This window comes from Hylobates moloch, unplaced genomic scaffold (genome assembly GCF_009828535.3).
Source record: "Hylobates moloch isolate HMO894 unplaced genomic scaffold, HMol_V3 SCAFFOLD_5, whole genome shotgun sequence".
Taxonomy (NCBI): Eukaryota; Metazoa; Chordata; class Mammalia; order Primates; family Hylobatidae; genus Hylobates; species Hylobates moloch.
In genome coordinates, this window is record NW_026652280.1 from 81,136,847 (window position 1) to 81,164,216 (window position 27,370).

A 27,370-nucleotide genomic window follows, 5' to 3' on the forward strand; every position below is an offset into this window, starting at 1 on the left:
GCAGAGAGGAGATAATTTGGCAAAAAGAAGTTAAGAAGCTGCAAATTGTCTCACGTCGAAGCAGAATGTACACCACATTACACTACTGTCTTGTCTCTAACTTTATTCCCATGTTCGTCCACCTTTGTTCATTCCAACAGGGATTTGGGCCGTGTTGAGTGGCGCCCGAACAGGGACTTCAAGGACATGAATGAAGAAGGTCTGTTGAAGCAGAGGAACTGAAGTTGACAAGATGAATGGGGACTCCAGGACAAGTCTGCTGGCAGTGGATATAAGGCCAGCGCCCTAAGGAGGTAGTGATCAGTGCCCTAAAGAGGTACTGGGAGTGAAATAAAGTCAGTGCTCTAGGCCAGGCGCAGTAGCTCATGCCTGTAATCCCAAGACTTTGGGAGGCCAAGGCAGGCGGATCACGAGATCAGGAGATCGAGACCATCCTGGCTAACACAGTGAAACCCCGTGTCTATTAAAAATACAAAAAAATTAGCCAGGCGTGATGGTGGGCGCCTGTAGTCCCAGCTACTCGGGAAGCTGAGGCAGGAGAATGGCATGAACCCAGGAGGCAGAGCTTGCAACGAGCAGAGATAGTGCCACTGCACTCCAGCCTGGGCAACAGAGCAAGACTCCGTCTCAAAAAAAAGAAAAAAAAGTCAGTGCTCTAAAGAAGTACTGGGAATGGGAAGTTTTCTGAATTAGGGTAACATGCAGCAGAATTTATCTATTGAAGAAAAATATTATGTGCAGCTTCTTAAAGTTCTGTTGCGACAGTTTGGAGCTCAGGTTAATTTTCAGACACTAACTAAGCTTCCACAGGAGGTTATTATGCATAACCCATGGTTTTCACAGGCAGGCACTCTTGACATGGAAAACTGGGACAGAGTAGGAGAAGGATTAGAACAGGCCCATCAAAAAGGTCTTAAAGTTGATTCTTCTGTTTTCTCTACTTGGAGTTTGGTCCATACTCTCCTTCTGCCATTATCTCCTTGTTATTCTGCTGGACAGCAGGAGTCATGTTTTAAGTCTAAATATCTGAAAGAATCTTTTGTCCCACCCACAGCAGGAATTGAAAATAAAAAACAGGAGAGGGAGGATAAAAATCGACCTGTACAGCCCCTCCAATAGCAGAAACATCTGTACTGCCTCCTTCGGTAACAGAAATAGAGATCCCAATACGAAGAATGTTACGCTCTGCTGCCATAGCTAGAGAGCCCTTAGGACCTTGCATTTTTCCTATTTCCATAAGGCATCATCCAAATAATCCACTGCAGTGTACACATGAACATACCCCCCTAGAGTTTAAGTTGTTGAAGGAATTAAAAACTAGTGTAGTTAATAATGGGGTACAGAGCCCATTCACTTTAGGTTTGTTAGAATCTGTATTTGGTGCTATGCAACTTTGAACCTTTGTTGTAAAACACTTGGCTCAAACTTGTCTGTTAGTGCATATCATCTGACATGAAATTTAAATTGGCAAGAAATTTGTGCAGACCAGGCTAGACAGAACCATGCTGCTGGAAACGGAGATATTACAGAGGATATGCTGTTAGGTAATGGCCCTTATTGAGACCTGAGAGGTCAAATGGCACTCCTAGACCCTGTTTATCAGCAGTGCACACAGGTTGCTAAACATGCCTGGGCCACAATTCCTGAATACAGAGTCCCAGTACAATCCTTTTTACATATTATGCAAGAGTCACAGGAGCCCTATGCACAATTTCTTGCAAGACTGCAAGCAGTAGTGAAACATCAGACTCCTCATACAACTGCTGCAGAAATGCTAACCTAAACTTTAGCTTTTGAGAATTCAAACGCAGATTGTAATGTGCACTGGCACCTGTGAGGTGTACAAAAAACTTGGGAAATTTTCTCAGAGCTTGTCAGGATATAGGAACTGAGCTTCATTGCTCAGCAATTTTAGCTCAAACAATGGCTAATTTAGTAATTGACAAATCTGAAAGGAGCCAAGGATTAAGCCCAAAAGTAGGAAAATGTTATAATTGTGGAAAAACTGGAAATTTTAAAAAGGAATGCTGCCAGATCTCTGGGCACAAAGGATCTTAAAATGCAGTTCCCCCACCAGCGGAAAAAAATGCTGGGACTCTGTCCATGCTGTAACAAAGGAAATCATTGGGCTAATGAATGCCACTCAAAATTTCATCAAAATGGCACCTCCCTGCTGGGAAACGAGAAGGGGGCCTGGACCTGGGACCCTCAAACAATGAGGGCATTCCCAGTTCAGACTACAACCCCATTTCAGGGATGGGTTCCAGGAGAAGCATTGATTCCCTCACTCCAGGAACACCAGGAAGTGCAGGATTAGATCTCCCCATCAGAAAAAGAATTACATTAGTTGGTGGAGACAAACCTATCAAAGTTCCCACTGGCATTTGGGGACATTTACCAGCAGGATACATGGGACTAATTTTAGGCAAAGCCACCTTAACTTGCAAGACTGCATCCTTCTAACAGTAGGCTGTAGATCTCCCAGTAGATAACCTCAAGGAGCACAGTGCCAGGGAGTGATTGCCCTCAGCAAAACTTCTGGCAGCAGGTGCAGTGGCAAGTTTGCCCACATCCTGCATTCATGATAAACAGTTTGCTGTTTGACCATTTAGCCTCCAGTGGAATGCTGAGTTGGTCACGACCCACAGGCCTTCGGCTCTCTACATGCATAGTCTTTGATGCGCCTTCAGGAATCAATAAAGTGGTTCAACCCAGAGTGACTGAGGCAAGGGAAGTTGAGGAGGGGCATCCACAGGGAGCAAAGGTCTCAAGCAGAAAATGATGGGGCTTGCACAGAAACAAACCCAGAGTTCACATACGGCAGCATTGAGATTCATGGACACCAGCACCCACCTGAGCCATGATGCATGGGTCCCTCAGGGTCCAGCCAAGGAGGGAAATAATGTTGAGAGAAGCCTCAAGTATCACTTGAGGCCAAGAGTTTGAGACCAGCCTGACTTCATATCCTGGTTATGCCTCTTCCTAGTTGTGTCCCATGAAGTTCTATGGAATCTCTGTGTCCTGTCTCCTGCAGCTGAGGTTGAATGATCTGCCATCTTACAGCATGGTGACCACACATTCAGTTTGCTCAGGACAGTCCTGATTTATATTGTTGTCCTGGCATCCCACCCGTTTAGGGTTCCCTCTCATTCTCAAAAGTGTCCCTCATTTTACAATCAATATTATGGTCATTTGGATCATAGGATGGTGGTTGTGGGTTTAAAAGAGGCTTTTAATCCCATTTAGTAATTAATTTAGTAATGGAAATTAATTAATTGCCATTTAGTAATTGATATAGATTTCTTATTCATATTTTGTTTAACATTTTCATGAACATTCCTAAGAAATTGGATCTCAAAATTTATGACAAACAAGTCTTCCTCCTATAATTCTTCAGCCCTCCAAAGCTTGGGATTGTAGGCCGTTCATTTGTGTTACTCTCATATTTACAAAATTCGTCACATTAGTTTTGTGCTACATATGATTTTCTTCTGGAGCTGCTGTTAAAGAGGGTGAGATGACAGCTGGGCCCAGTGGCTCATGCCTGTAATCCCAGCACTTTGGGAGGGCAAGGCAGAAGTATCACTTGAGGCCAAGAGTTTGAGACCAGCCTGGCCAACACAGTGAAACTCCATCTCTACAAAAAATACAAAAATTATCTGGGCGTGTTGGCATACACCTGTAATCCCAGCTACTCAGGAGACTGAAACAAGAGAAAGGCTTGAACTCGGGAGGCAGAGTTTGCAGCAGTGAGCCAAGATCATGCCACTACACTCCAGCCAGAACTCTGTCTAAAAAAAAAAAAAAGAGTTCGAAGTGAGATCAAGCCAGATTCTACAGTCTACATCTCTATAGTCAGGGGCAGTCTGAGTGGTAGTAAGAAACTAAGAAAGTGATAGAAAGCTGAGTGGGACTATATTTTAATCCTCATTGGGCATATTCTCCCAGAACCATTAACGCTCCAAAGACAATACATCTCTAGCTATCAACTTTCTGCTTGATTCACATTCTATATATCTTCCTTGTTGAAAATATCAACTATTTTTAACCAACTCTAGCTTAAAATAAAAAGAAAACTGAGCTTTACTAGGTACAAAATATTTATTTATACTGAATCTCCTGATTCTACTGCTTGCAACCTCTCCCACACCTGTTGGCTCATGTAGCATCTCAAAATGGTATTTTTTTTTAATTTGTGAAGCTTTACTTATCTCAGCCTAGGCTTTCTTGTTGAAATTACTTTTGCTTATTATGTACCTAATAGTCTAAGACAAACTCAGTGTTGTGAAAACAAAACTATATCTTTCTCATAGGCTTATTTGAAGTAAACTTTCAATGGCTCTCCTCTTTCTATAAAATACTGCTCAGTGTCTCAATTCAGAAATTAAAATATATATGCAGACCTGCGCAATAATCAAAACTTCACAGTGACTCAAAATTATGCCTCTCCTTTCTCCTCTCCTGACACTTCTACTGATTCTTCCCATGGTACCTACCCATGGTGTAAGACACTTCACTGTTGGGGTATAGAAAGAGGCAAAACAAAGATATGAAAGCACTCAATTAATCCAAATGCCTTTGTGATTAGTCTAGGTTCTCCAGGCATTATGATGATTCATCTCATAGAACACAGTCATGTGTCTCAGAAAAACCACACTACTAAGATCTCTCATTTCCTTGATGTTTTAAAAATCACTGAAAAAGCAACAAAGAGTTTCAGCAAAGTAAAAGTGTTATTGGATGAAAAATTTATGGAATAATGAAAGACCAAATTAAAACATTATAACAAAGGGTATATATGTGGAGGATAAATTAAAGAAAAAAAACTATGAATGTAAGGGGAAGAATGTTGAAGAATTAATTCACAATCTCCAATTACAAAATTCCACCATGAGAAAGAGAAAAAATGGTGGGAACCAAGATATTGAGAAAGAACACGCAAAATCATCCCAAAATAAAGGATATAGAATTAAATTAAGAAGGCCCTTATTCTCTACTCCAAAAACAATCGAGGTGAAATTTTGGAACATTATTTTCAAGAAAGGATCTTTTATCTAGAAGAAACAGATAGCAAGCTGTGGAATAAAAATGGTGTCAACACAAGAAACTTAACTGCAAACGAGAAACACACATTTGTAGAATTTTCTACCCATAATTCTATAATCAGCCAACTTTCATTTAAGCTTGAAGATAGAATTAAGATATTTTCAGTCATGCAAAATTTCCCAAGCTAATTTTTTTTTTTTTTTTTTTTTTTTTTTTTTGAGACAGAGCCTCGCTCTGTCGCCCAGGCTGGAATGCAATGGCATGATCTCGGCTCACTGCAATCCCTGCCTCCCAGGTTCAAGCGATTCTCCTGCCTCAGCTTCCTGAATAGCTGGGATGGCAGCTGCCCACAACCATGCCTGGCTAATTTTTTGTATTTTTAGTAGAGATTTGGTTTCACTATGTTGTCCAAGCTGGTCTCGAACTCCTGACCTCATGATCCGCCCACCTCGGCCTCCCAAAGTGCTGGGATTACAGGCATGAGCCACCGCGCCTGGCCTCCCAAGCTATTTTTACAATGACCCTTTTTTTTTTAGAAAGATAATGAAAGATATGCTGTAGAAAGGAGGAGTAGGAGACAAAGAGAGAGAGAGAGGGATGAAATCAATGTTGAGGATTTCACATAGCAATAAGTGGTGTTAGGAATACATCAAACAATGAGGTTAGGGATCTCTACAAGAAGAAGTATAATACACTAATGAAATAAATTATAGACGACACAAACAAATGGAAAAGCATCCCATGCTCATGGACTGGGAAAATCAATGTCATTAAAATGTCTATACTGCTCAAAGCAATCTACAGATTAAACACTATTCCTATCAAATTACCAAGATTATTCTTCACAGAATTAGAAAAAATCTATCCTAAACCACGTGTAGAACCAAAAAAGAGCCTGAATAACCAAAGCAATTGTATACAAAAAGAACAAAGTCAGAGACATCACGTTACTGGATTCCAGACTATACTACAAGGCTATAGTAACCAAAAACAGCATGCCACTGGTTGAAAAAAAAAAAAAAAAAAAAAAAAAAAGACACATAGACAAATGGAACAGAAGAGAGAACCCTGAAATAAAGATTCACACCTACCACCAACGGATCTTTGATAAAGTTAATAAAAATAAACAACGGGGAAGTGATATTTTATTCAATAAATGATATCGGAAAAACTGGCTAATCATAGACAGAAGAGTAAAACTGGACCCCTACCACTCATCATATAAAAATTTAACATGAAATGGATTAAATACTTACATGTAGACCTCCAAAAAAATTCTTGAAGAAAACCTAGGAATTACTCTTTTGGAATTACTCCATCTGAAAACCAGTGAGACACCTTCCCTGCCAGTCACCACTCATGGTCCTAAAAGAAATTATGACTAAGTCCTCAAAGGCAAATGCAACAAAACAAAAATTGACAAGTGGGACTTAATTCAACTAAACTTCTGCCCAGCAAATGAAACAGTCAACAGAGTAAATAGACAACCTACAGAAAGGGAGAAATGATCTGCAAATTATGCATTTGACAAAGGACTAATGACCAGATTCTACAAGCAATGTAAACAAATCAATCAAAAAAAAAAACCCACAAATAACCCTATTAAAAAGTGAGCAAAGGACATGAAAAGACAGTTTTCAAAAGAAACCATACAAGGGACCAAAAGAACATACAAAAAAATGCTCAACATCACTAATTATCAGAGAGATGCAAATCAAAACCACAATAAGATAGCATCTCACACCAGTCAGAATGGCTGTTATTAAAAAGTCAAAAAATGACGAATGCTGTCAAGGCTGCATAGAAAAGGAACACATACATTGTTGGTGGGAAGTTACATTAGCTCAGTCCCTATGGAAAGCAGTTTGGAGAGATCTCAAAAACCAATAATACAATTATATTTGACCCAGCAATCTCATTACTGGGTATATACTCAAATGAAAATAAATTATTCTACCAAACAGACACCTGCACTCATATGTTCATTGTAGCACTGTTCATAGTAGCAAAGATATGGAATCAACCCAGGTGTCTGTTAATGGTGGATTTCATGAAGACAATGTGGTATATATATATACCATGGATTACTAAGCAGTCATAAAAAAGAGAAAAATCATGTCCTCTACAGCAACATGGATGCAACTGGAGGCCATTCTCCTAAGTGAACCAGTGCAGAAACAGAAAACTAAATACCCAAATACCATGTATTCTCACTTATAAGTGAGAACTAAACGTTAGGTGCACATGGACACCAAGATGGGAAAACAGACACTCAGGACTCCAAATGGGGAGGTAGGGAGGAAGAAGAGGTTGAAAGGCTACCTATCAGGTACTATGCACACAATTTGGGGGACAGGATCTTTAGAAGCCCAAACATCAGCATCAGAAAATATACTCATGCAACAATGCTGCACATGTACCCCTTGAATAGAAAAAAAAAAGGTGTAAGAGGTGTCTGCATCTGATAATGAACAGAGGACTGCTTTAAAAATTAATTAGATCTGCCAGGCATGGTGGCTCATGCCTGTAATCCCATTACTTTGGGAGGCTGAGGCAGGCAGATCACTCGAGGCCTGCAGTTTGAGAACAGGCTGGCCAAGATGGTGAAATCCCATCTCTACTAAAAATACAAAAACTTAGCCAGCATGGTGGTGGGCACCTGTAGTCCCAGCTACTTGGGAGCCTGAGGCAGGAGAATCTCTTGAACCCAGGAAGCAGAGGTTGCAGTGAGCTGATATTGCACCACTGCACTCCAGCCTGGGTGACAGAGCAAGACTCTGCCTAAAAAAAAAATTAGACCTATGAAGGTGAATACCAGGAGAAACAGTGAACCAAGTTTAAGTAAGCATGGACTATATTGTGAGAATGGAAAGGAACAGAGAACTGCTGTTTTTAATTAGAATCTATTTAACACAATTACATTTTTTACTCAATGCACCTATATCATTTTAAAAATTAGAAGTATGAAAAAAATAAGTAGAAGACAAATGAAAGGTGAGGAGATACAGAAGGAACACTAGGAAAAAGTGGTTGGTGAAAAAATTGAGTGGAAAGAGCCTATGATGCTGAATTTTATATCAGATCAACCCAGAACCCCACCAAAGGCTTGGGAGGTATATATTTTATTAAAAGAAATAATGGATTTCCTTAAAGAATTTATTACATGAAGAACAACAAGACATAGACAGAGTACTGATGAGAGACATGAAGTGTATCACTAAGAATAAGATTTCCTCACAAAAATTAAAGGCCTGCAGAAATTCAAAGAAAAACAGTGTCTTTCTGAGCTGTGCGTGCTTCAGTAAGGAAGGCTTCTTGGAGGAGGTGATGGTTGAGTAGCATTAGAAGTGTTAGGGAAGCAGGAGGCTAGGAGAGCCAGAATGACACTATTTTAAAATCAACTCCATCTGAAAACCAGCGAGACAACTTCCCTGCCAGTCACCACCCATAGTCCTAAAATGTTTATAGCTAAGGAAGCAGTTTGGTCACGCCTGCAAAGACAAACTCCAACAACAACAGAAATTCCAGATGTCCCAATACCTACAACAGTATTTGCTTTCAAGGTTATTATGGTTCTGCTTTGATGTACTCACACACGAAAATGTCAAGGACAGTTTCCCTTACATCAATAGAACAATACTTTCTGTCATGCTGTCTGCTCACTCTCATGTAGTCACAGTTAATTTAGTCTTTACATAGACGAGACCCCAATATAAGAAAAAGTAAAAACAAAGACAGTGCATTTCTCCAGCTGCTTTCTGAGGATGCCTTACTCTGTAATGGATTAGTTCTAAGAAACTCGCTTCTTTTATTCCGCTCTATGACCCACCTTGAATTCCGTCCTGTGTGAGATCCAGAAACCCTCTCTTGGGGTCTGGATTAAGATTTCTTTTCCAGTAACAGAAGGACTTAGAAGATGAGGAAGACAGAGGAGGAATTAAGGCCCTCCTGGTGGGCAAAGCAGCCTCGGCAAGGGCATGCAGGTGAGATGGAGTACAGCTCATTGGAGGGTAGAGATGCCTACACATCTGCTGGCATCTTATCATAGTTGGAACTGCAATAATTTTGCACCAAGTGTGAGGCTAGCTAGCACTGCTGATGTTTCATTACCAGGACAAAGGCTGTTTGATATTTCTGTACATAAGGCTTCTCAACATTGGCAGTATTCATGTTTGTGATTGTGGACAGTTGTCTTGAGCATTTTAGGATGTTTAGCAGAATTCAGTAGAATGTTTAATTCCTGGCCTCTGCCATTTGATCTCAATGGTGCAATCACCTCATCTAGTAGGAACAACAGAAACCCACTCCAGACGTTGACAAAGGTTCTCCAGAGCGGAGGAAAAGGGCAAAATGCTCCCACTGTGACCCACTGCTCTAGCAATGGGGATGCTTTATATAAGTGCCTGTATACCACAGGTAATGTCCCCAGTGAAGCAGAGGCTCATGACAGTGGGCCGACATCTGTGTGCAGGAAAATTCTGGCTTTGAAGTGAGGGATAAATTAATAACTCACTGGCAAAGGCACTGGTGAAGGCATCTAATGAACCAACGCAAACTTTCCAATGTGTTTGCGCATTAACATTTTAAACCACACACACAGACATTGTGGGGACATGGAAAGTTGTGTAATTTCTGGGTTTTGGTGAAGAACCCAAAAGAATTTGCCAGAGGCTGACAGCTGACTCTGGCTCTACTTCCAGATCCAGATCCTGATCCCAACTCATTAGATAGATCCTGGTCACATGGTGTCATGGTAACAGTCACTTCTAGAGAAGAAGGACACTGAGGTGGCCCAGACCCTGGTTGGCAAAGTCTCTAGTCACCTCCTCTCTTCACTTGCCTTCTTTCTCCCTTACTCCATATTTCCCTCGGGGAGAGTACAAATGGTGGTGCATTGCCCGGGAAGTCAGTGATATCTGATTTTCATTTTAAGTCTGATGTCTGTTTTTAGTAAGACTTTAATTTTAAATTAATCCTTTTTTCTAAATAGACTTTGTAATAAAGCATGAAATCCAATCAATAAACTCTTTGTGAAAAAGCCAAAATCTGCTCTTAAAAGTCAATTACACAGTATTAATTAAGCACCTAGGCTGTATGACTGTTACACCAAGACAAAGAGACCACAGTATTCTCAAGAAGCACGTACAGAGAAGAATGGACCATGTGTTCAGGATTCTGGGGATGTCAGGAGAGAGCTACTTTAATTATATAATCTCTTGATCGAAGAATGAGTATACACCAATGATTGTGTATTTAATAATGCACTTTAAATACATTTTCATTTCTTTCTTTTTAAAAACATTTTAATTTTATTTTTTATGGGTGCATAATAGGTGTATATATTCATGGGGTACATGAGATATTTTGACACTGGTAGATGATGTGTAATAATCATATTTACCAATATCAGTAAATGTGGTATGCATCACCTCAAGCATTTATCATTTCTTATTTTTTAGTTATTTTATTTTATTTTTTTTATTTTTATTTTTTTTGAGACGGAGTCTTGCTCTGTCGCCCAGGCTGGAGTGCAGTGGCACAATCTCGGCTCACTGCAAGCTCCGCCTCCCGGGTTCACGCCATTCTCCTGCCTCAGCCTCTCTGAGTAGCTGGGACTACAGGCGCCCGCCACCACGCCCGGCTAATTTTTTGTATTTTTAGTAGAGACAGGGTTTCACCGTGGTCTCGATCTCCTGACCTCGTGATCCGCCCGCCTCGGCCTCCCAAAGTGCTGGGATTACAAGCGTGAGCCACCGCGCCCGGCCCTAGTTATTTTAAAATGTACAATAAGTTATCATTGACTGTAGTCACTGTGTTGTTGTGCTATCAAACAATACTTTTTTTTTTTGAGACAGAATCTTGCTCTGTCACCAAGCTGGAGTGCAGTGGTGCAATCTCGGCTCACTGCAACCTCTGCCTCACAGGTTCAAGCTATTCTCCTGCCTCAGCCTCCCAAGTAGCTGGGACTACAAGTGTGCGCCACCTTGCCCAGCTAGTTTTTGCATTTTTAGTAGGGACAGGGTTTCACCATTTTGGCCGGGATGGTCTCAATCTCTTGAGCTTGTGATCTGCCCACTTTGGCCTCCCAAAGTGCCGGGATTACAGGTGTGAGCCACTGCACCTGGCCCAAATACTAAATCTTATTCAGTCTATGTAATTACATTTTTGTAGCCATTGACAATCCCTGCCCTGCCCCAAAATACCTGAATGAACATTTCTCAAATGAGGGCATACAAGTGGCCAAAAATATCATATTTTTTAGTTATTTTAACTAAAAAACTTCCGCACCTCTGGTAGACATCATTCTACTCTCTATCTCCATGAATTCCGTTGTTTTAATTTTTAGGTCCCACAAATATGAAAACATGCCAAGTTAGTCTTTCTGTGCCCAATTTATTTCACTTAACATAATGTCCTCTAGTTCAATTAATGTTGTTGCAAATGACGAATCTCATTCATTTTTATGACTGAATAGGACTCCATCATGTATATGTATCACAGTTTCTTTGTCCATTCATCTGTAGATAGAAGCTTAGGTTGATTCCAGATTTTGGCTATTATGAAGAGTGCTAAGAGAAACATGGGATATCTTCAATATATCAATATCCTTTCTTTTGGATACACACCTAGTAATGGTATTGCTTCATCATATGCTAGTTCTATTTTTAGTTTTTTGAAAAATCTTTATACTCTTCATCATAGTGGCTGTACTCATTTATATTCCTGCCAACAGTGGACTTCCTCTATATTTTCTCTAGTATTTGTTATTGCCTGTCTTTCGGATTAAAGCCATTTTAACTGGGGTGAGAGGATATCTCATTGTATCACATATCTGGGATGATCCATAACGTTGAGCACTTTTTCATATACTTGTTTGCCATTTGTATGTCTCCGTTTGAGAAATGTTCATTCAGATCTTTTGCCCATTTTTAAATGGGATTTTTACATTCTCTCTTATGGAGTTGTTTGAGCTCCTCATGTATTCTAGCTATTAATTCCTTGTCAGCAGAATAGCTTGCAAATATGTTCTCCCATTCTGTGTATTGTCTCTTCACTTTATTGATTAAATGTGTATATTTCTAATCACATAAGGAAATATGTCTGTCATTGGTTTCCTTGTTATAAAAACAATCATATTAGATTCATATGCTGTCTGATTCCTCCAGGAGCTACTGCTGAAGAGTGTGAGGTGGGATCAGGTAAGACTTGGCAGGTGAGGGCATCTGATGGCAACAGGTAGGATCTACAAAAGGGAGTGAATGAGGCGTGCATGTTTACCCCCATTGGACATCCTCTTCTAGAACAACTGACACCTCCCAAGACCACACATCTCTAGCTGTCAACAAACTGTACAAAAAATGAAAGTACATTTAGCTTTACCAAGTGCAAACCATTTACTTATCCTGGCTCCTTTTATGTAACCCTTGCTGCCTCTCCCATGGGGCATCTTAACTGTTTTCCTTGACAAGATTTACTAATCTGTGCCTAGGATGTTTCCCCCAAATCTCTTCTCCCTACTGTCTACCTCATAGGCTAGACAGGGTCACACTCTGAAAACAAATAGACTTCCTTTAAAAATTAATTACATGTTGAACAACAGGATATGAGACAGAAGACTGAAGAAGGACCTGTGGAATATCTCTAAGAATGAAATATCATCACGGAAATTAAAGGCCTTTAGAAAATCAAAGAAAAATGTCCTTCTGAGCTTCACATGGTCCGGGAAAGGTTTGTGGATGAGGTGTTGATTGAGTAGCGTCATAAGGACCTAGAGGATGAGGAAGACCTAGGGATGGAAGTAAGGCCCTTCTGGTGGATGAAGCAGCCTGGGCCAGGGCATGAATTTACATACAGTCCAGCCCATTGGAGGGCAGATATGCCCATGCACCTGCTGGCGTTCTTACCATACGTGGGGCTGCATCCACTGTGCGCTGGGTGTGAGGCTGGCTGGCACTGCTGTTTTTTCATGACCAGGGCAAAGGCTCTTCAATATTTCTGCAAATATGGCTTCTCAACATTGGCAATATTAATATTTGTGGTTGAATATCTCATTCTTGTGGACAGCTGTCCTGAGCATTGTTAGACGTTAAGAAGGTTTTAGTTGATGTTTAATTCCTGGCCTCTGTCACTTGACATAAATAGGACACTCACCCCCATCCAGTTGGGACAAGCAAAACCCACTATTGGGAAAGGTTCTTCAGGGTGGGGAAAGTGAAAAAGTGTCCCCACTGAGACCCATTGCTCCAGCAGCAGGGATACTTTACATAAGTTCCTCCACGTGCTCTCCTGAGGCCCTGGTGTAGCAGAGGCTCATGACGGTGGGCTGACTACTGTTTCTGGGATAATGTTGGCATTGAAGGCAGGGAAAAATTACTAACTCACTGGCAAAGGTACTAGTGAAGGTGTCTGATGAGCCAAGGCAAACTTCCTCTCGCGTATGCGCATTAGCATTTTTAACCACACACAATGTGAGGACGTGGCGAGTTGTATAATTTCTGAGTTTTGGTATGGGAAAGAATTAGCCAGGGGGTGACATTGACCCTGTCTCTGCTTCCAAATCTGGTTCCAGGTTCCAACTCATTAGATACATCCTGGTCAGATGGTGTCACACTAACAGTCACTTCTAGGGAAAAAGGACACTGAGGTGGCCCAGGCTCTGGTTAGCAGGGTTTCCAGCCATCTTCTTTCTTCACTACCTTCTTCCTCCATGACCCCCAGTTTCCCTCTGGGAAAGTACAAATGGCGTTGTATTTACTGTGTCCAGGAAGTCACAGTGGTGTCTGATTTAGGTGTTACGTCTGATGTCTGTTTAGTAAAACTTTAATTTTAAATGAGTTCCTTTTCCTGAATAGATCTAGTAATAAAACATAAAATATGGTCAATACACTCTTTGTGTAAAACATCAAAATCTGCTCTTGAAAATCAGTTATGCAATAATTAATGAAGGAAAATAGCAGTTTTTCATCACTATAATACAAACAAGAAGTGCCCAAGCCATGAGCTCAGTGAGCAGGGACAGGGAGAAAGGGTCAGGGTGAGGGTCCTGGAGATGTCGGATGGAGCTGCCCATGGAGAGAGACGGGGTCCTGTGAACAGGGAGGTCCCCAGAGATGCAGGGGCCAGCAAAGAACACAAGGCATTAGCCGTCTTTGATGTGGCTTTTGGAATGAATGAAGTGTTTCAACCCAGAGCAACTGAGGCAAGGGCAGTGGAGGAGGGGAATCCACTTGGAGCAAATGTCTCGAGCAAAAAACTCTTCTCCAGGGTTTGTGCAGAAATCAACCCAGAGTTCTCATAGGGCAGCAGTGGGAGTCATGGACACCAGGACTCATCTGAACCATGATGTGCAGGTCCCTCAGGGTTCAGCCAAGGAGGGAAATAGTGTTGAGAGCAGCCTGTGGAGCTAGAATATCTGGCTTTTTATCCCGCTTCTGCCCCTTCCTAGCTGTGTTCTTTCAGGTGAGTGTCTTAACATTTCTGTGTCACATTTCTGGTAGGTGGGGTGAAATGACATCATTTCATAAGGAGGTGACCCACGTCATAGGGAGGTGACCACTCATGCTAATTTGCCCACAGCAGTCCTCGGTTATGTTATTGTCCTGGCATCCCATTGATTTCATGTTTCTTTTCAGCCACCAAAATGTTGGAGTTTGGCTAACAAATAATATGGTAGCCCTTCTGCTAGGGTTGCTGCTAGGAATGTTGTCACAGGGTTCAACAGTGACTTTCAAACAGCATACTGCTACATAATTATGATTCCTGCTCTACTGAACATTAAAAAGCAAGTGGAAGCACATTTGGAGCTGAGTTCTGGGAAGATTCATCAGACAACTGTATGCAGGGTCTGTTTAGGAGAGAATTTACATGTCAATTAGAGCTCAGCAAAACTCTTTAAAATGGACTGAGAGAAAAGATACCAAAGCCTGGATCACAACGCAGTGCTTTATTTTCCAAGTTAAATGTTTTTGCTTTGTCTAACTATGGTTATTGTGATATATTTTTGAGAATATTAAGGGCAGACTAATTTTCCAGTGTTCTATGATGAGCTATGATGAGTCCTAGGAGTTGAATCATAAATACAACTCTTAACAATAGGAAAAGATGATGAGCAGCTGACATTTAGACAGCACTGACTCTGCACCAGGCCCTGTTCCCAGTACCTTACCATTTTTACTTTACTTATAGTCACAACCATTCTATGACTCTTTCCATTTTGAAGGGGACACAAAGCATTAAGTCTCCTGTCCACCATGGCACTGTCAGCAAACAGGGGAGCTGGGATGTGAACACAGGCAGTCGGTCTGGCTTGGTGTCCTCACTCAGAAGCCATCAGCCATGGGCCTATGAAGGAAAAGGCCTGCAGAATTCAGCAGAGATGCAGCTTCCAGGGCTGGCCATTCCAGGCTTTTCGGTACAAATACAGAAATCACTGAGAAAAGATGACTTTCAAACAACATTGCTATTTAATATGAAGTATGGCAATGCCTTTCATTTGCCCAAATCCCTCCTATCCCTATATCTCAGCTCTTTTGTGAGCCCAAGGCCAGGGTAGATGTCTGCCTTTTTTTTTAAGGCATAGTTTTTCCCTCCCAAAACACAAGCACATTTTAGAGAGAATGTGTGAATGACTTCTTTCTTTGTCATAGTAGAGGCTCAGTAAACACTTGTCACAGAAACACTGAAGACTGAAGTACACTTGGCCTCCAGTTTCTGAACTGAATTAGGGACCTGAATAAAAGTCCCAGCCAGGTGCTGTGGCTCATGCCTATAAATCCAGCACTTTGGGAGGCTGAGGCAGGTGGATCACCTGAGGTCAGGAGTTTGAGACCAGCCTGACCAATATGGTGAAACCCCATCTATACCAAAAACACAAAAATTAGCCAGGCATGGTAGTAGGCACCTTTAGTCCCAGCTACTTGGGAGGCTGAGACAGAACCTGGGAGGGGGAAGTTGCAGTGAGCCGAGATCAAGCCACTGCACTCCAGCCTGGGTGACAGAGCGAGACTCTGTCTCAAAAGAAAAAGAAAAAAATTTCTTCCCTTTTGGGAAGAGAAAAAATTGGACAAGAAGTACCGTGTTTTAAACTTCTGATTCTCCTCTCTCTCCCTGAAAATACTGGCTTGCAAATGAGTCTTTCTTGGGCCAGGTATGTCTTATGACTCGCCAGAGAATGATCACTGTCATATCTGGATACAACATGTGAGTGAAAGAAAATGCCATCTGTTTACTGGGGCACCATGTAGGTGGTGTGGGGAGTTCATTTTAGATGGGTAATATAACACTGTGTGATTGTTTGTCCCTGTGGGAAAGAGGGCATGTCCATAAGGACTGGGGCACCAGACAGAGACCCATTAGGTCTTGGCCAAGGAGACAGTCTCCATTTCATGATCAAAGTCTTTCACTTCACTTATGGAAGAAGGATGCCAGCCACAGCCAACTGGGTGAAAGTATACCTATAAGTACAGAAACCTCCTTTTTAGCCCCTTCCTAAATCAATTTTGTTCTCAAATTGAAAATATCTTAGGCTCCAGCTGAATGATGAAAAAAAGATATCATGGGTAATCCAGACAGCAAATAAGGCATCCACAGGAAGTGAAGTACAGACTTATCTCTTTGGCTCTCTCATCCGTATCTTCTTTTTTTCTTTTGAGATGGGGTCTCACTCTGTCACCCAGGCTGGAGTGCAATTGCGTGATCTTGGCTCACTGCAACCTTCGCCTGCCAGGTTCAAGTGATTCTCTTGCCTCAGCCTCCTGAGTACCTGGGACTACCGGCATACAACACCACGCCCAGCTAATTTTTTGTGTTTTGAGTCGAGATGGGGTTTCATCACGTTAGCAAGCATGGTCTCAATCTCCTGACCTCATGATCTGCCTACCTCGGCTTCCCAAAGTGCAGGGATTACAGGCATGAGCCATCACGCCCGGTCTGTATCCTCTTCAATAAAAAACTGAAGCCAGCTTTGTATTTCTTGTTCCTATGACCTTCACCATGCACCTAATTAAACGAGGGTGGATTTTCTGTCACATGAGGCTGTCCTGTCCTCCTGATCCCATGTGGCCATGTTCCTTGCCTTCCTTACCTGGCCAAGTGCCATCTGCCCTCTGGTCTCTGATCTTGTCATTCCCTCTTCATGGAAGTCCATCCTCCCTGGATCTGTCACTAGACACTGTCATCCACTCATCCAAATATGAGCTGAAATGGCATGGCCTCCTCTTCTCAGTAGTCAGTCCATGACATCATTTTGCTGTTGTGGATATTTTGAGTTATTTGCAGTGATTACCACTTTCTCATATCTCTCTTATGTGGCAGGGTGCTTGTTACCTCCCTTATTGGAAAGTCAGCTCCATGAGAGCAAGGACTTTGTCGAAATTGTGCCTATAACTGAATTTATGGTGTGCAGCTCAGTGCCAGCTCACAGGGGATGCTCAGCTGTTATTTAAAGATGGATGGGTGCATGCATGGATGAAATCTTGTCTTTATACATGACTACTTTGTACTGGGCTGTGTGAAAAAAATTTTTTTTTTGAGACAGAGTTTCACTCTTGTTGCCCAGGCTGGAGTGCAATGGTGTGATCTCGGCCCACTGCAACTTCCACCTCCTGGGTTAAAGCAATTCTCCTGCCTCAGCCTCCTATCTTGGACTACAGGCATGCACCACCATGCCCAGCTAATTTTGTATTTTTAGTAGAGAAGGGGTTCCTCCATGTTGGTCAGGCTGGTCTCAAACTCCCGACTTCAGGTGATTCACCCGCCTCAGTCTCCCAAAGTGCTGGGATTACAGGAATGAGCCACAGCGACCAGCGATGAAACAATCTTTACATGAAGCATCCTTATACAAATTCTGCATGCTATCCCATCCCGCCTTTTATTTTCTTCAAGTGATGAAAAGGAAGTATGCTCAGAGAGACCAGCAAGGATATGGCAGGACTGCAAGTTGCATCCAGGGTCCAAACCCTCATCCCTGATTGCAAATTCCATTACCACCCACCGCCCAGCACTGCCTGTCCAGCCCATCAGTTACTCTACTAATTCACAGCATCCTTTGAATCAGTGGAAAGAAAACCCTAAAAAGTTACCAAAGAACTAAACAAAGTTATCAATTAATTTATAATTAACCGAGATAATCCTTGTAAAAATTACTTTCAGCGGAGGTTGGATGGCCTTAAATTTCCCCAAAAAAGGTAAAACTTTCCCAGACATCCCTTTCTGAAAATGAGATGTCAGTGGATGAGAAAAGCCTGCTCCCAAGAGTAGGTGTGAGGTATTGCACCCAGGCCCACTGCTGGGATAAGCTGGCACAGATACACGGGACATGACCCTGTCATTCTCACCTTAAAGAAAGAGACAGAGAAGAAAAGGAAGGGGAGCAAGTGGAGAAGAAATACAAGAAAGAGGAAGAGAAGCAGGAAGATTCTACATACAGGCAGGCTGTGTTTCCCCTGGGGCATGCTCCTGTTTACTGGTCCCATTGCCAGGTTGACTCATTGCCTCATTCGTGGGTGGAATTAAGATGCCTACCTGGGGAATAAATAGAGCTGGGCTGGGTGCTCACCTCCACAGCGGCTTCCTTGATCCTTGCCACCCGCGACTGAACACCGACAGCAGCAGCCTCACCATGAAGCTGCTGATTGTCCTCATGCTGGCGGCCCTCCCCCTGCACTGCTATGCAGGTGAGTTCTGTGCAGGGAGGGCTGCCTCGGGGTTAGAGGTTGTCACTTGGACCTCTATGGAAGAATTCCTGCTCCCCAGTTCTCAGCACAGATCAGCCCCAGTACAAAGGCGCTAGGTATAATAGATCTAACCATGTTGCCCAGGCTGGTCTTGAACTCCTGAGCTCAGGCAGTCTGCCCATCTCGGCCTCCCAAAATGCTGGAATTATAGGTGTGAGCCACTATGCCTGGCCTAAGACCCTTGGAAATCTTCTGTGATGCTCTGAAGGGTAATAGTGAAGCATCGTATGACTTTGAACCAAAGAAGACCAAATAGTCTTCACGATATACTTCCAAGTCCGAGTATTTCATTTCTCAAGTCTTATTAACTGAAGTTTCATGAGGTTTAGCTTTTCTGGGCTGGGGAGTGGAGAGAAAGAAGTTGCAGGGCTTACAGGAAATCCCAGAGGCTGAGGTTTTCTCCCAGAATTGAGAACTCTAGATTCTGCATCATTATCTTTGAGTCTATATTCTCTTGGGCTGTAAGAAGATGAGGAGTGTAATAGGTCTGCCCCAAACCTTTCATGCCTTCTGTACCAAGCTTGTTTCCTTGTGCTTCCTTCCCAGGCTCTGGCTGCCCCTTATTGGAGGACGTGATTTCCAAGACAATCGATCCACAAGTGTCTAAGACTGAATACAAAGAACTTCTTCAAGAGTTTATAGACAACAATGCCACTGCAAATGCCATAGATGAATTGAAGGAATGTTTTCTTAACCAAACGGATGAAACTCTGCGCGATGTTGAGGTGTTTATGGTAATTTCATTTTCTTCCTATAAGCTTTTCAAAACCCCTGATCAGGGACAAGTGGGCTCTTCATTTCTCACTGACAACGTCAAAGCCACTGGTAAACAAGCCTTTTCTTACATTGGTTAATTTAGTTGAATGGTTAGTCTAATGACTTTGCCATCAAGAAAAACATCCAGTGCCCCTGTGTTGTCACTCTACCAGAGAATCCTCAGTGGATGATAAAAGAATAGGGCAAGAGAGGAAAAGGAAAGGCCAGGAGAAGGCTTACCTATACCCAGAGCTCTCTAGTTCATGCTCACAGACACAATCACACAAACACAGAAACACGCATACACAAATCTAGACACATGCAAACACACAGACACAGTCACAATCACACAAACACACATTCAGACATACACAAACACAGACAGGCAAAGACACAGGCACAGGAAAAATCACACCAGCACACAACCATCCAGACATAAACACAAACACACAGACACAACCACCGAAACACAGACACACACCAACACACTCAGACACACACACACAAACACATTTTCACTCTCTAGAGAAAAAACAATTTTCCAGAAGACCTGCACCTATAGACCAATCTGCAGAGAGAAGTTCTCTTCTTCAAAAAAAAATGTAAAAGTGTTCTTAAAAATGCCCTATTTTTGGATAGAGTTTGGAAAATAACATTTGAGCAAGATTCTATACATCTTAAATAAAAAGAATTTAAAATGCATTTCCAGGCAATCATAATTTGCTAGCATAAATGACGAGAAACCTTGGACTATCCAATAGGCAACTGTAAATCATAGGTATGAAACCACCATGGAGGAAAGAATTGTCTCAAACAAAAACCAATAGTTTTGTATTTCTTTCTAATTACACATGTATATTGCTGAGAATTTTCTTTAGCATTTATTCCCTATGCTAAAATTCTTCTTTAATCTTTTCCTGGTAAAAAAGTTAGAAATACACCAAACACCTCCATTAGGATGAAAGTGAACATCATCTCAGGAAACTCTGACACTTTCTACAACATGGATGAACCTTAAGGACATTATAGTGAGTGAAGCACGAAGTCACAGAAACACAAATACTGCATGACCCCATGCATGTGGGAATCTAGGGAGCCAGATTCAGAGACAGTGAAAAGAAAAAAAAAAAACAGTGGTTCTCAGGACTTGGGTGCAGAGAAGAAGGGGGAGTCGTATTTAACGGGTCTAGAGTTTCAGTTGTGCAAAACAATAATATTCTGGAGGTAGGTTGCAAAACCACACGAATATACAGAACACTCCTGAACCATCCACTTAAAATGGCAAAATTTATGCGATGTACATTTTGCCACTATTAATAATTCGTTAAAAACTAAATATCAACTGCAGGGAAGGGTGATGGAATTGTTTGTTTAAAAGCTTCCTTAGACAGATCATAGTCTGCAGCTCCAATAATTTGTAGAGCACAATGGTGGTGGCAGAGGGTGTTGGACTGCTGGGATGCTGGGAATATTTCCACAATGGAGGGTTAGACAAGAACCAAGGTTCACCTTTTTTTTTTTTTTTTTTTTTTGGCATTTGAGCTAAGATTTTAACAATCCTGTGAAAATAGGTAATATAGTCACATATTTGTTGAATACATTATTTCAAAAAAAACAAACACAGAGAAAAAATATTTAAAAAGTCCATGGTGGGGGAAATGATCCAGAAACAACAGCTCTTCTACTTCCAGCCCTAACTGTCTGGGATGCGAGATGTTTGTGGGCAAACTCTGGAAAATGATAAGCTTCTGTTTTTCAAGATTTTATTTTGTTAGAGAGTGCAGAAAATCTAAGTGATGTCTCTGTTTTTGCTTTCTAGCTATTAGTGTATGACAGCAGTCTTTGTGATTTATATTAACTTTCCACAAGACCTTTGGCTCACAGAACTGCAGGGTATGGTGAGAAAACAACTACGGATTGCTGCAAACCACACCTTCTCTTTCTTATGTCTTTTTACTACAAACTGCAAGACAATTGTTGAAACCTGCTATACATGCTTATTTTAATAAATTTATGGCAAAAACTAAAGTTTCTCTTTGTTCTACCATAGAAAAGAGGCATCAGAGGGCCTCACGTATTTTAGACATGCACACACACACACACACAACTTATTAAAGAGCTCATTGTCATAGGTTGAAGACTCTGTGAAACACTTGCTTCCTCAGTACGTCCTCTAAACCTTGGTCCTCTCTCTGAAGAGTGTTTCCCTGCCTCCATCCCACCACCTCCCCCGTTGACTCTCTCTGGGGTCCTCAGACTTCGGGCTGTGAGGCAGTGTTTTTCTCAGAGGACCTGCTTTCACTCTAGTCCTCCGGTCCACACTGAGCCCTGCTGGCCATGTCAGGCTCCACTGCACTGTCTCTGGGCCTCCCCGAGATGTGCAGGGCCTGGGCCAGAGCTAGCCAGGGAGGGGAGGTCTGCAAAGCAGGGTGGCTCCTGACTGGATTTAAATTTTGTAATTTTTACTCATCATAGGTGTTGGCTTCTGTTTTAATTTATAAAGTATATATGAAAATATTATTTCTAATGATATGATGTTATTATTTGAATCCTATGCAGTATGACTACTGAGTTTAACAGTACCCCTGTTAAGATTTCCAATGTCCTTTAGTCCTGTACCTGTGGTGGGAATGGGGTCCATCCTCCCCTGCCCCACAGTGAGCTGCAAAGGCCATGAGGGTTGAGGGGAGTGAGTGTGCTGTGCAGGGATGCAGCATAGCAGGAGGTGTTTAAATGGAACCTGGAGTCCCCTTCATGTCCTGTCCCCAGCATTCTTGTCACCAGGGGCAGTTATTGCCACCTGTTCTTCTCCTACCTCAGCCTGTCCATCTTCTTTCCGAGGCTATCACCTTGTAAGGTTCTTGTATCAGTTCGAACCCAAAGAGCACACCAACAGACAACACGAGGCAGTGTGGAGCAACATGTTGTTTTAATAAGTGCCTGGATACAGGCGGGCTGAGGCCTAAAATGGCATCAGGCCTAAGTGAGGATGGTGCAAAGGTTTTATAGTCTCCTGTAAACAGGAAGTGTCCTAGTCTGATGTAACTGCTATGTTGTACTTGGATGGCCTCTTTCTCCATCTTCAGGGGTATGTGTCTTCCGGCCGGCTGTCTTCCTGCTTCTGCTATCTTGCTGGTGCACCCCACTAGCACAAGTAGCCTTGTGCCTTGGGAGTGGGACTGAGAAGGGGGGAGCTATTCATCTCCTTAACCTTTCAGGCCCTGGGGAGAATCTTACATTGCTGTCTATTTTGTTATAGAAAAGAGAAAAGGATGACTTTCTCAATAACTACTTCAGGCTTGACATAGGGGTGACATGGGCACCTTGGAAAAAGAAAAACTTAATTTTGCGGGTATTCTTGAGAGACAGGTTGGCATCTACCTTGTCATTGTAGCAGGAGCATCGTCTGGATTGTCTGAAAAGATGTCTGTGCCTGCAGGACAGTGATGTTGAGAGGACAAGGAGGTGTCAACAGGGAGAGGCATGGCCTCATTTCCTGCTTCACGAATGAAAGACCATGACTGGATTAAGGAGGGGAAGTAATTCCTGAGTGGCTCAGTGTCTGGTAAGGGTGGAGGCCCCAAGACAAAAATTTGGCCATACATGATTTCAAAGGGACTATAAAAAGAGAGTGCTTTTGGTGTTGTGCAGAGTCTCAGGAGGGTGAAAGGGAGATTTTTTGTCCATGACTGGTGGGTTTGTAGAGGCAGCTTGGTGAGATGGGCTTTAAGGACAGAGTTCATTTTTTCAACTTTGCCTGAAGATTGAGACCTGTAGGGTGTGTGGAGAACTTACTTTATTCTTAAGGATGTAGAGACACCTTGGGTAATTTGGCTGATGAAGGCGGGCCTGTTATCGGACTGGATGGATGCTGGGAGTCCGAAATGGGGCATTATATGCATGATGAGAGTTTGTGTGATGACATTTGTACCTCCTGAAGTCATTGGAACACTTCTACCTAACTGGAGAAAGTACAGACAAAAACTAGAAGATAGTGGAGCCATTTATCGGGCGGCATGTGAGTGAAGTCTACTGGCCAATCTTGCCCAGGTACCTGTCCTTGGGCTTGGTGGGTAGGAAATGCAGTGGCTGAAGGGAACCTTGGAGTGACACTGAGACGCAGATAGAGCAGTATTGGGTAATCTCTTGAACACAGCTGGAAAGGTGAGGAGAAGTGAGGATAGGGTGGAGAAGTTACAGGAGAGGTTTGTAACTGACATGGAAAGAGTTGTGGAGGCTTTGGAGGTGAAGAAGGCTTTGAGAGTGAGGAAGAGTGAAGCACCCTTCCTTGACATACCATGGTCATTGCTTTTGAAGGTTTTGGGCTTGGAAGTCCTCCTTTTCTTGTGAGGAGTACAGAGAAGAGAACAAGGACAGGGAGAGAAACTGGCCTTGCATGGCATGTAGGGCTAATTCTTTGGCTACTTGATCTGCTAGCTCATTTCCAGCTAGGGAATATAGGATTGTCTGGGGTTTGGTGGTCTCTGTAATGAATGATGGCCACTTTCTGTGGGAGCCTGGAAGCTTGAAGGAGCTTGCTGATGAGACAGCCATTTATGACAGGAGTGCAGGAGTGTTTTTTGCAGTTAGGAAACCCCGTTCTTTCCAGATGGATGAGTGTGAGTGCACTATGTGGAACGCATAATGAGAATTTGAATATATGTTCATCTGTTTCCTCTGTTGTCTGGCTGCTAGAGTGAGAGCTCAAGTGAAGGCGATGAGTTCAGCTTTTTGGGAGGTGGTGCCTAGGAGGAGCAGATTGGCTTCAACAGTGTGGGAGAGTGATGCTACAGCATAGCCAGCATGTCAGTGTCCTTGATGTAGGAAGGATCTGCCATCTACAAACCAAGTAAAGGAGGCATCTGGAAGGTGTTGGTCTGTTAGGTTTGGAAAAGGTATAAGGAAAGTTTGAACAGTGTTCACACAGAAGTGTGTAAGGTCTTGGGCGGTTGTAGCTTCAGGTAAGAGCGTGGCTTGGTTTAGATGGGAGCTTGTTAGCACGGTGATTTGTGGGGTTTCTATGAACACAGCACACAGTTTGAGAAACCGTGGGGCAGAGATGAGACTTAGTACACTGCGGTGAGCTAGCATGTCTTTGAGGTTATGGGTTGAATACGCTGTTAGGTTGGCATGGAGAGATAGTTTTAGGCTTACAAGGGTGAGGACGGCAGCTGCTGCCAATGCTCAGATGCAGGCAGGCCATCCCAGAACTGTGGATTCAAGCTGTTTAGAGAGGTAGGCAAAAACCTGGAGGGTGGGTCCCTTAGACTAGGTTAGAACACCTAGTGCAACTCCATGACGTTCCTCGGTATAGAGGGAGAAAGTTTTGGTGAAGTCTGGGAGAGTGAGAATGGGGTCTGAGGTGAGAGCCTGTTGGAGTAGATGGAAAGGTTGTGTAATAGGCTGTGCAGGTTTTAACGGCTCATGGAGAGGGCCTTTAGCAGCTTGGTATAGTGGTTTGGCAAGTAGAGTGAAGGAGGGAACCTAGAGCCTAAATATCCCACTAGTCCAAGAAAAGAGAGAATTTCTTGCTTAGTTTGCAGAGGCAGGAGGAACTGGAGGAGGGATATGCAGTCAGTTGTGAGCCTTCGGGTTTGTGGAGTAAGGGCTAAACTTAGGTAGCTGACTGAGGGTGTGCATATCTGTGCTTTCTTAGGGGAGACCTAATACCCCCATTCTGCCAAGAAGTTTAAAAGAGAGAGACACTATGGTCTTTGCAGTCTCTTTGAGAGGGGCTACATAGGAGCAGATCATTAACACATTGGAGGAGAGTGGACAGTTTTAGGGATAAGGTACAGAGGTCATAAGCAAGGGCCTGTTCAAAAAGGTGGGGGCTGTCTCTGAAAGCTTGAGGTAGTATGAACCAGGTGAGCTGACATGAAAGGTGGGTGTCGGGGTTTTCCCATGCAAAGGCAAAGAGGTTTTGGGAATCAGGGTGTAAAGGAATTGTGGGGGAAAAAAAGTATCCTTTAGGTTTAGAACAGACAAATGGGTGGTATTGGAGGGAACTGCAGAAAGTAAAGCATATGGGTTAGAAATTACTGGACATACTGGGAGTACAGCTTGGTTAATGAGCCTGAGGTTCTGGACTAAGCTATAAGTTCTATCTGGCTTTTTAACAGAACTGGTGTGTTAAAAGGGGAGTTCGTTGGGCGGAGTAGGTGACTGGTGAGGAGGCGAGAAATGACAGGCTTTAGGCCTATGAGAGCTGCTTAGGTGATGGAACACTGCTTCTGTGATAGGAACTGGGTGGGCCTTAAAGGGCAATGCGGACGGGAGTGTGGTGTTCTGCGACTGAGGGTGTGGAAGTATCCTAAACAGTGGGGTTAACTATGGATGGGGGATAAGGAAAAGTTGCATGTTTTAAGGTGCGAGGTTGTAGGAGTAGAAGAAAGAAGCCCCAGACGGGTCTGGGTTGATGCGTTGGGTACTACGGGGAACGTGGAAGTGGAGAGTAGTGTGGAGTTTTGAAAGGATGTCTCTGCCTAGGAGTGGAACTGGGCATGAAGGCAGGACAAAGAAAGAGTGAGTAAAGGAAAAGTTGTGCAGGGAGCAGAAAAGTGGAGGAGTGGCTTGGAGTTTGGAGACTTGTTCATCAATTCCTACAACTGAGACTTAGGAGGACTTGGTGGGTCCTGAAAAATTAGGAAAGCAGAGTAGGTTGCCTTGGTATTCATTAAAAAACATATTGGCCTACCCGCCACCATCAGGGTTACCTTTGGCTCAGATGAAGAGACGGTAGTTGTTGGGGCATCCGTTCCAGGGCACCGTCAGTCTTCAACAGCAAGGCTGATGAGATCCGAGTAGGAGGTTTTGGCCCGCTCAGGAAGGGATGGGGGTGGTCCTTGAAGGGACCGCTCACAGTCTGACTTCCAGTGGGGTCCTCCACAGAGGGGGCATGACCTGGTGGGCCTACAAGGGTTTGGGCATTGTCTGGGCCAGTGGCCTTCATTGCCAAACTCGAAACAGGGGCCAGGTGGAGGTGGATTGCTAGGAGGCTTCTGTGTGGAGCTGGGGCCCCGTGGGCCTGCAGGGCCCCAATGGTGGAGGCAAGCATTTGAAATTCTGCCTGTTTTTGTCTTTTACTTTCCTCATCACAATTGTTTAAGAGTTTGAAGACTAAATTAAAAGGTCTCATTGTGAGGTTTGAGGGCCGTTGTTAAGCCTCTGAGGCTTGTGCCGGACATCGGGGTGGATTGGGAGGTGAACCAAAGCTTTAAGATAGTGGTTCCTTCTGTGCTGGCTGGGTCTAGGTTGGTATACTTTCTCATGGCTTCAGTTAAATGAGAGACAAAAAGGGCTGGATTTTTGTCAAGACCTTGGGTGATTTCTGAAAGTTTTTCATAGTTTACTGCTTTATGGGCACCCTTTTTGAGTCCTGCAAGGAGAAACAAAATCGTGGTCCCGACAGCAGCATCCAGAGGCCCTGTCTTGATAATCCTAGTGGGGGTCCTGATTGGGGACTGCGTCTGTGCCAGTAGGCTGGGCAGGAGCTTGGTGATGAATTGTGTGAGCACGCACCTGAGCTAGGGTCCAGATATGGTCCTGGTCTTCTGAGGTGAGGGTGGAAGGGTGGATAACATAGAGGTCATGCCAGGTTAGTTCATAAGACTGGAGAACGTACTGAAACTCTTTAATATAAGAGGTAGCGGCTTCTGGAAATGAACCGAGTGTTTTATTAATGAGAGAGATCAGTGAGGGAGAAGGGAACATGAACTCTAAGAATACCTTCAGCTCCTGCTACTTCCTGAAGGGGGCATTCTAGCACCAGTGCTGAAGTAAACATGGGGCATGGGCCAAACGGCGCCTGAGTGAGTATGAGCAGGAGAGAAGGA

The 27,370-nt window shown here is 43.1% G+C and overlaps 1 protein-coding gene across 2 annotated transcripts; it reads left to right on the forward strand.

The window, feature by feature from the left end:
* Positions 1-18,605: 18,605 nt before the first annotated feature.
* Positions 18,606-21,558, forward strand: LOC116468234 (mammaglobin-A). 2 transcript variants are annotated; one of them, XM_032151840.1, is made up of 3 exons: positions 18,606-18,719; positions 19,326-19,513; positions 21,355-21,558. In XM_032151840.1, the coding sequence occupies exons 1-3, from the start codon at positions 18,665-18,667 to the stop codon at positions 21,391-21,393; spliced, it is 282 nt and encodes a 93-aa protein (XP_032007731.1). In that variant the 5' UTR covers positions 18,606-18,664; the 3' UTR covers positions 21,394-21,558. The 2 variants fall into 2 exon arrangements, with proteins under 2 accessions (XP_032007731.1, XP_032007730.1); XM_032151839.2 differs by lacking the exon at positions 21,355-21,558 and having other exon boundaries at positions 18,665-18,719; positions 19,326-19,633.
* The last annotated feature ends 5,812 nt before the right edge of the window (positions 21,559-27,370 follow it).